This window comes from Zingiber officinale, chromosome 3B, assembly GCF_018446385.1.
Source record: "Zingiber officinale cultivar Zhangliang chromosome 3B, Zo_v1.1, whole genome shotgun sequence".
NCBI lineage: Eukaryota > Viridiplantae > Streptophyta > Magnoliopsida > Zingiberales > Zingiberaceae > Zingiber > Zingiber officinale.
In genome coordinates this window covers 132,260,057-132,269,858 of record NC_055991.1, presented here as the reverse complement: position 1 = coordinate 132,269,858, position 9,802 = coordinate 132,260,057, and the positions used below count along the sequence as shown (strand labels likewise).

Here is a 9,802-nt window from a genome sequence, read left to right as displayed (position 1 = left end):
AAATGGTCCTACTCAATACACTCTAAGTGTACTAGTGTAATTATATAGTTAAGATAAACTAATTCCTAATTACACTACGACCTTCCAATGGTTTGTTCCTTTCCATTTTGGTCGTGAGCTACTGTTTATAATTTATAAGGTACTGATAGCATCATCTCCTGTATGTAGCACCACATACTATGTTATCTACAATATAAATTAATTGAACAACTACAACTAAATGTAGACAATTTGACCAAATGTGATTCTTTATTCAAAATAAATGTTTACAAAAGCTTAGGTTTTCAGTATACACTCCAACAGTCTGGATATGTGAATATGTCAGAATAATGGATCCTTACAGACAGCATGCCCTTCCAAGAATATGCAGATGGAAGTGGTCAGGCTCCCGGGTGGAGACAATCAAGTCTAGGATCGCAGAAATACCGCCTGCCAATATAATTGTTGATTTAAGTCTATCGGACCTAGAGACACGCCTGCTCTCAAATGATTCCATAGAAGATCTTGTAGAGTATATTGATCAATAAATTGCCGAGGGTTTTTTACAATTAGCTGGTGATGGGAATTCTGAACCACTTCCTGAGCAATTTCCTGAAGAGGCAGCCTATCCTCAAGAAATTCCCCACCCAGTTCCTGCACAGGAAGTAGAAGCTCTGGATAAGCCTGATCAAGTTACTGAGCAATAACTAATCATTTCATATGAACTAATCATTTTATTGAACATGAACGAATCATGAAATGAACTAATCGTTTTCAAGTTTGTTAACATATAACATAACTTTTATATATCTATTCGTACACAACAAGAATTATTACATGACCCAAAAACTAAATGGGCTAATACTGTTCGTACATAACGATAGTAAATAGAACACTAGTAACATAGATAAGCTAGCACCACTCCCACTAAGATAAATGCTAGTGCAATGGGCATTTGTATCTCGTTCATCCTGGACTCGATGATGGGTGGATCAACCTCAGATATATCCATCAGATTCATCTCTGGATCTTCGACACACTCTTCCGGATCCTCCTCCGATTCTTCGGGATCCATCTCTAGATTCTCCTCAGGATCCATCTCTGGATCCTCCTCAAAATCTTCAGGATCCATTTCTAGATCTTTCTCAAAATCTTCAGGATCCATTTCTAGATCCTCCTCAAATTCTTTGAGGTCCATTTCCAGATCGTCCTCAAATTTTGCATGACTTGGATCCTCTTCAAAATATTCAGGATCCATTTCTGGATTCTCCTCAGATTCTTCAGGACCCCATTCCAATTGAAGTAACTGTTTGCACATCTCTGAATATGAGATGTGCCCTTCAGAATCATCCCATAGCTGGAATGTTAACTGCTTAAGATATTCGTGAATAAACCAGAGCCTATCTTCTTCTTTTGTCCTGGACTGGATACCCTTCTCGCTCGAGTTTCCAGAACAGCCAATCGAGCTGACCAATAAGCCAACCGACTCTGTGATCCGGGTCATATTCCAGTTTCTTGATTTCCTCCCAAAGCTCATGCCGTCTTTCATAGCAACCAATCATCGTGTATATTGTTCGTGGTATCTGAAATTGAAAATAATGATGTCAGTACAAAACTGACAAACCAGTAACAAAATCGGTCATATTTAATTCCCACATATAGAACACATATATACAGAATACACAAGCAAATAAGAAAAATAAATTTTCTTTATTTGGGGAGTCTCATGTGACTGACACATTGGATCTTTTGACTAGCTCCTATGTTCGGTCTATTTTCCAGTCAGAACTAATCTAATTGGAAATGGATGTTTTATCTATGTTTGTTCTGATTTATATCTAACCCATTTTAAGTTAATTTCAGACTTATTGTTAAAACTTAGGTCCATTTGATCAATCTAATGCCCATTGGATTAAGTCTGATCCATTAGAACAAATCTAATCTTTTTGATCAAATCTGACATATTAGAATTAATCTGGTCGTATTTGATCAGCCCAACTTATGTAATCAAAACCACCCCAATTAATTCAATAATAAACTGATCTGGTTAAATCAACAAATGATTTTAAACTAGATCAAATCGGTCTGCTTAAATCAACTAATGATTTAAATCAGACCTGGGTTTGATTGGACAAGTTGATCTAGTTCAATTTATAATTAATTGAACTATAAATTAATTAAATATATATTTATTAATTAATAATATATTTCTATATGCATTTAATTAATTAATTAATTAATTAATATATTTAATTAAAATTTAATCTTTACGTCTTTTTGAGAAGAATTTGTTCTTTTCCTTTTTTTAATTTAATAAAATCGAAGTTTTTCGCAAGACACCCGTATTTGATGGATGAACTGTAATAAATACTGTTTATCCTCTTTTAATCGATTATACCAATCGATTACATAGATTTATTGTGCTTCATCAGTTTAATCGATTACACATACTTTAATTCGATTAAGATATGTTTTAATTGATTAGTTTAATCGATTAAACTTCTTCTCTTCTCTGTCACGACCGCGACACTCTCTTCTTCTGTCGTGATTGTCGATTGTCAACCTCTCGACATGGTCGTTGGCACTTTCCAGCCACGGAAGCCGATAGCCAACAACCTCTCAGGGCTTGACAACGGTAGTAAATCGCGACCCAGTTACGATCTTGCATAACGATGACAACAGAGATATTTTTCAGACGAAGAGATAAGTTTCATGCATTAGACATCGCTCTGATAGCATTATAACCTATTATATGCATGAAATAAAGAGGAAATAAAACTGTAAACACTCACTGTGATATCTCGAGAAGAAATCGAGGAAGATGCCGGCGAAGACGCTGCTACTGTCGCTGAGAAGATCACCGTTTGGAACCTCCTCAGAATCTTTCACGAACCTAATCTTGACCACAGGACGTTTTCTTTTGATCACCGTCGCACACATCCTGATTTTTCCGATTGCTGTTGGACGTTAGTATAAATAGAAAGCAAGCATCAGTTACAAATCGATACTTTGATGACATTCAATGGAGAAAGATGAAGATGAATAGACACCTCTTCATCTTTCTAAGCTTGAACATTTGGAGCTCAACTGTTCCCACTAGTTGCTACAAAACAATGCAGAAAGAACAACCACGAATGCCATCTTGTTCTCCAGCTGCCTTTCTAGTTGTTGCCCCCGCAGGCATAAAGTCAAGGGAAGGGGCAGTAGATGCGCCATCGTTCTAGACCCTCGTCCTTACAATTAATTGTTCCCCCCTAACCTGGCATTGAAAAATGAGCAACAACTGCTACTATCACATTAGCGAGGCAGTGGGCTAAGGGAGAAAGCCTTAGCAGGACCCAACCGAGCCAGATAGCTTTGGTTGGTTTGCTCTTGTTCTCACCTGATGTAAAGTTTGTTGGCCAAGCCTGCGAGCGTATTCTACAGTACAACCCCTCTCTTGAGCCACATCAACTGGCTGAACCAGAGGGTTGTTTCCTGAAAAGGACGTGTGATGTTAATGCTCGAAGCCTCTTGCTCGTTCATTGATAAACAAACAGAAAATATCGACCCAATAATGCCAATAATAAATTGGTAATAGGAATATTACAATCGGTTTTTATTTTAACAAGCCTCTTCTGAATAACGGCTCTTTTCTCTTTTCAATGAAACAAAATCAATCTCGCATGCTTCCTCGTGCACTCGCCCTGCAACTCCCTCTTCATAATCATCATTATCGTCACCTATGTCAGTTAACTCATTTCTGTTTACCTCTGATTGATCAAAAGCAGCTTCGAATCTTTCAGGATGTTTTATTTCTGAATCATTGATCTGATTTCCATGCTCTTCACTACCAAGAAACTTAAGTTGTTCATTTGGTGAATCGTTTGAACTAACATTAGCATTACCCACCAGCTCATTAGCTTCAATCTTCTCTTCTGCCGTTTTAGCCAAAGACAGAAGTATATTCTTTGCTTTCTGGTCAGGTGGGAGCCCATGGGCACTCATCTCTTTGAACCATACGACAGCACTTCCAAAATCAGAGTTCTTGCCATGGGCATCCATGATGGTGGTATAGATGGTTTGATTGGCCTCAACGCCTTGCAAATTCATTCTCTCGTATACGCGTAATACTTTCTCAAGGTTATTCAATTTGGCATAGCCTTTCATTAAGGTTCCGTAGACAACCACATTTGGTTTCAAACCATCCTCTTTAATCCGGCGAAAGAACTTCTCAGCCCCATCCATATCAGATGCATTTACATAAGCAGATAGCATGGTTGCATAGGAGCAAAGGTCAGGATTGTACCTGCAATATATTTTTTGTTTAAAAAAAAACATAAAATCTTGTTTCCTTTATTTGCAATGACAAGTTTGATGAGTTAGAGGAAGGTTCATACTTCTCTCTCCTCATACTCTTGAAGACTGTCCGAGCTTGGTCTACCATTCCAGATATTGCGAAGGCATCAAGCAGAATGTTATAAGCTTTCCGTGTTGGCCTGGAGGGGAAAAAACGACTGATTTAACTTCCAATAGAAATCACAGGATAAAAAAATGTGCCAAGAAGTAAGGGATTAAAGCAGATGTAGGATGCATGAAAATAATGGATTAAACCAAAATGAAACTTTACAAATAACTGCAATCTGCAAGAAACAAACAGTCGCTCAAGCCAAGGAATACACAAAGCATTAGCCCATATATTTTTAAGCCATTTAAACTTTTAGGAATACATATGAAGAATTATGCTCTCTCTCCTCTTACTCGGTTAAAATTTAGGCATACATCTTGTTGGACCAAAAAAATTCACGTATCTCTATAATGATATGATATTGTCCACTTTGAGTCTAAGCTCTCATACTTTTGTTTTTCGGATTTATCCAAAAGACCTCATACCAATGAAAATATTTTTCATCTTTTAAACCCATAATCTTTTCCATGTCTTTCTAACGTGGGACTTTGATTGTATTTCCAACAATCCTCCCATCAAACGAAGGGCCACCATTACTCTCATGGTCCGAGCCTCCCCACAAGCATCTGATTACTCTTGACCTACTCCGGACCTCCTAGCAAGCATCCGCATCCAATCACTCTTGACCTGCTCAAGCCTCCCCGCAAGCATCCACATCCAATGACTCTTGACCTGCTCCGGGCCTTCCCACAAGCATCCAGCCACTCTTAACTTGTTCCGAGTCTCCCTAACTTTGTTCAAGGACACCCCACATGACAACCGGTTTGGACCATGACTCTGATACCATTTGTTGGGACCAAAAGAATTCACATATCTTCAATGATATTATCCATTTTGGACCTAAGCTCTTATGGTTTTATTTTTGAGCTCTACTCATACTAATAGAGATATCTTTCATCTTTTAAACCCATGATCTTTTTCATGTCTTTCCATTGTGGACTTTGATTGTATTCCCAATACATTTGAAGAATCTCTCTATGAGATCATGAGAATCTAGCAATTAAATATTACCATTCCATTTGTACATTATGATCTAGGAATTCTAGGGTTCAGGTTACAAAAACCATTTTGCGTGTTAAGTTTAGACATGCGTGCAACGGATAGACTATATATATGAATTGGTAAGGAACCTCATGTCTGATCTACTAAGACCCTTTTGCAGTAACTGTTTATATTTATACTTTACACAATCATTGAACAGCAATCTATATAGGTGTATATAAAAGAAAATCTAGGCAACTATCCTGAATTTGTTTTAGCAAAGGGGTAGTAAACTGGGATAACCCAAAGAATGATGAAAAAAATAATATATAACTGAATATGAATCTATGAAAAAATAATAAATGATTGATCAACCAATAATGATCAAACAGGCCTACTCCATCAAAGTCCAACCATACGAGTGATACAATAACCCAAGAATGTCAACTGTGTAGTTGTCCTTTTATTTGGTGGAAGTTATTTGCACAGTGAAAGCATTTAACCATCTTTAAACCAAGGAAGAACATAAATCCAGAATAACCAACTATATGTCTATATCCAGCAAGCTTCTATATTTCAAGTAGAAATAATAACTTCTCAAACTGATGCCTCAAGGAAAAGAATTTACTATTTCAATAATGGATCAATTGGCTGGTAAGATCTATAAAATAGCAACATAAAGAAATCACAAGGAAGAAAATGAACACCTGACACCAGCATCAAGCATTTCCTCAAAAACTGACAATGCTTCTTCCTCTCTTCTAGCCTTTCCATAAGCACTTACAAGCAACGCATAGCTAACAACATCAGGTTTTACTCCAGCTCTTTGCATCTGGGATGAATATCATTATCAGTTCCATTGTAAGCACAATAGAAAGAAACCCTCTGGAAGACAACCATATTTTCTTCTATAAACTCTACCATTAGATCTTGTAAAGAAAAACATGATTTGCTAGCAGATAATTTGACGTTTCGTCATGTAACATATGGTATTCCTATCTGCATTGAAAATTTCCACCAGGGCAAAATAAAAACATAACCAAGAGGAGGAATCATAGTTAATTTCATTGTATCATTATTCTTTCAGCTACCAATTTTTTTCTATACTAATTTCCACAAAGGCACTTAAAAATAAGCACATTTTTATTATAAACCTTTATCAAAAAAATTTCAAGAATCAAGACATCCATGTTAGACAAGTCTCAACGTAATATATATTTTTCCTTAAATTTATGCTCTGTCAATAAAATCAAGAAAGAAATATATAAAATGGTAATATAAAATCACACAAGGGCTGCAGATTATTTAAATAGATAGAAAAAAGGTATACGCATTTATGTCATATACCTGGTCATAGATTCTCGAGACTTCCTTATAATCAGTTTCAAATGACATTAGGCTGTTATATGTGACTGCAGATTTAGGGATTCCTCTCTCATCCATGAGAGCAAAAATCCTACGAGCCTGACCAGAATTCCCAGCTTTCTTATACATGTAAATCATCATATGGAACATTTTCTGATCTGGCTTAAAAGAAGATCTTTCTTCCTTCAAAAGGCTTTCAAAAACTGCTTCAGCTTCCTTAAACATGTCACCCTGTCATCATTGAATTGCATATGTCAACCAAATTTCATATGTCAAAAGTATTGAGCATGGAAAGTTACAAGGCAAGTAGATATTTTACCCACTGAAATGCATTTAGTTAGTTATGAAATTGTAGGTTGTGTTGAAGTGTTCCCATATTTGTTGTTGGGAATTGTTCATTAAGTGTTATTTGCACGTTAAAGTCACAAGGATATTTTTTGTTTCCCTTGGAACCTATAGCTAAACAGTGCAGTGAGCTTGCTTTTCTGCAACACTAAAATAGTGTTCATCATTCAGGACAAATTTTTTGTCATATGCAAGCAGGTTACAAAGATAACGTAAGGATTCTTAACAAAGGGCATAACTGATAAAGTCAAGAAAAGACAATTTGATGTATTAGATCCATTCTGGGAGCTACTGCGGTATCAAAATGGGCTCCTAATTATAGTTGTCACTAAAAATTAGATGAATTGGAGTGGTTGTGACGATTGTCAAGGTGGAATGAGGGCAAATTCTTAAAAGAGAAGTTTATTCCTATATTTTGCATTGGCAAACATGTTTTGGATGACTCAAATTAGTGAGAATTTCTACCGAGATGACCTTGGTAAATGTCTACAACTTGCATAAAAATTGAACTTTAAAAACCATTTGAATTGAAAGTATTCACCTCAACAAAAGTTTTAAGAATTATCTGATAAGTTATTGGTGAAGGATCTGGCCCTGACAACTGCATCCTACGAAATATTGATTCAGCTTTCCGGTACTGATGAGATCTCCCATATGCTTCCATCAAAGCAGTATGTGAAATCACACTAGGAGAATAACCTTTTTTGTTCATGTACCTCAATACTCTCTCAGCCCTGTTAAAATCTCCAAGCTTACCATAAGCTGTTATAAGCATTAAAAGATCCATCACGCTAATATCCCACCAGTGTTGAGTTCTAAGCCATTCAAGAATCTGAAAATGTCACAAAGAAAGATTCAGAAGTTTACACAGGTGTGATTCAGAGTAAAGGCGTAAAAGTATATGTAGTCACTTTATGTTGCATTTACTTGGTTGGAAATAAAAGGAAGGAAAAGGAAAAGAAATGAAATAAACAAGATTGGAGAAAATGAGTGGAAAGAAGATAGCATTGTTCTTTTCTTTCAGTTTCCCCTCACTTAAACTACTTCCTTTCTCCCTGTGAATTCCTTCAAGTGAACACGGATATATCATAAAAAAGGTACACAACCACACTGCCTGCATTGAACCTTGTAATATATCTAGGGAGTTATGGTAACTGAATAGTTTCAGATCAGTTAAAAATAACAAAAGACCAAGTGCCAACTTGTCTCGCGAAATGCAGATTAAAGAACAATACCTCGCTAACAATGTCCCATTTCTTTAGTTGCTTAAATCTTACAAGCGTCCCAAGAACAAGATCTCTAGGCAGTGCATCTTCTTTAGCCCTTCGGGTCTTAAGGACAGGCACAGCTGAGCCTAATTCTTCTATTTCCGCCATCAATTTTCTCCAATTTCTCTGGTTAGCAGCATCAGCAGCATCTTTATAAACTTCCACTTTCTTTCTCTGCATATGCTTCCTCGGCGCCAACATGGCATGACAAATTATCTCAAAACTTCTTTTTACTTTTATATTCTGGGGCTGAGGAATCCCTGCCACACGCATCCTTGGCTTGCTAATCCCACAATAACAAGGGGAAAAAGGAATTTTTAAGCCAGACAACTAAGCAAAAGGAAAATACTACAAATTTGGAGAACAATAGTAAAAATGAGAGCATCAAATAAACTTAGTATATCCCGATAAGAAGAACCGCTTAGTGTATTCGACGCGAAAACAAGATCTCTGACCCACCAAAAACTATTTTTAAAGAAGAGAGAGAGGAAAAAAAAAATTTACTACGTTTCAACTGTTATCAACTCATGTTTAGATGAAAGTAGAGGGGAAGAAAGGGTTTACCATAGTTGGGAAGAGAAAGAGAGCAAAGACCGAGGGCTTATTGCTTCCATTGGAGATCAGGGAAGCGAGCGCGAGAGCGAGAGCGAGAGGAAAGGGGAAACTGAAGAGCGAGGATGAGGACGCCTTATCGGCTTCGGTTGTCAGATGACATCATACTCCGTCTGTAAACCCCTCAAACCTCATGTTGACCTCAGTCTTAAGCTTGACCAATTCGGATCCAACGGTGGATTTGATACAAGAAATATTTTGTGCTTTATGCCATGGTTCCTCTTTCCGTCGGAGGCGATGGAAGTGGTGCTAGCTCTTCGACGCGACCGCTGTTGGATCTCAACAATGGGGGGATCTCCGGGTAGCGCAGGCGACGGGAACTCGAATTACATGGAGGGAAGGAGACGGGAGGGAGGGGGTAGGAGACCTGAAAGAAACTCCATGGAAGAAAAGTATATAATGACCATTTAGTCCCTGTAAGGCTATGATATAATGATCATTATAATAAGATAACACCGTTACAATTGCCGTTTTAACCGCAGCGGTAAATCCTTTCTTCCCCTCTATTTTCTTCTAAACATGAGTTATAACTTATAACAATTGAAACGTAGTAAGCGCTAATGAGACTAGACAATAAAAACCTAATTGAAACGAGACGAACATCTACTTAAGAACTAAGTAATGTAAGTGTGAGATCTATATCCATATATAATTGTCGGATGAATAGTATTATCTATTAAGATAATTTGAGTTAATAATCTCAAGTTATTGGCTGATTTAGTAGATCGATCGTCAAGTTATCTAGAGCTACCCAAGTTCGTGTTGGAGAAGGAATTTGTCAAGATTGTGGCAAAAAGGTGAAACG

The 9,802-nt window shown here is 37.1% G+C and overlaps 1 protein-coding gene across 2 annotated transcripts; it reads right to left on the bottom strand.

Annotated features, from left to right (window-relative positions):
• Positions 1–3,503: 3,503 nt before the first annotated feature.
• LOC121967825 (pentatricopeptide repeat-containing protein At3g59040-like) lies at positions 3,504–9,335 on the bottom strand. 2 transcript variants are annotated; one of them, XM_042518299.1, is made up of 8 exons: positions 8,950–9,335; positions 8,353–8,668; positions 7,834–7,949; positions 7,659–7,725; positions 6,755–7,003; positions 6,115–6,239; positions 4,359–4,457; positions 3,504–4,267 (listed from the first exon to the last, which is right to left on the bottom strand). In XM_042518299.1, the coding sequence occupies exons 1-8, from the start codon at positions 8,997–8,999 to the stop codon at positions 3,583–3,585; spliced, it is 1,707 nt and encodes a 568-aa protein (XP_042374233.1). In that variant the 5' UTR covers positions 9,000–9,335; the 3' UTR covers positions 3,504–3,582. The 2 variants fall into 2 exon arrangements, with proteins under 2 accessions (XP_042374233.1, XP_042374232.1); XM_042518298.1 differs by having other exon boundaries at positions 7,659–7,949; positions 8,950–9,333.
• Between the last annotated feature and the right edge of the window lie 467 nt (positions 9,336–9,802).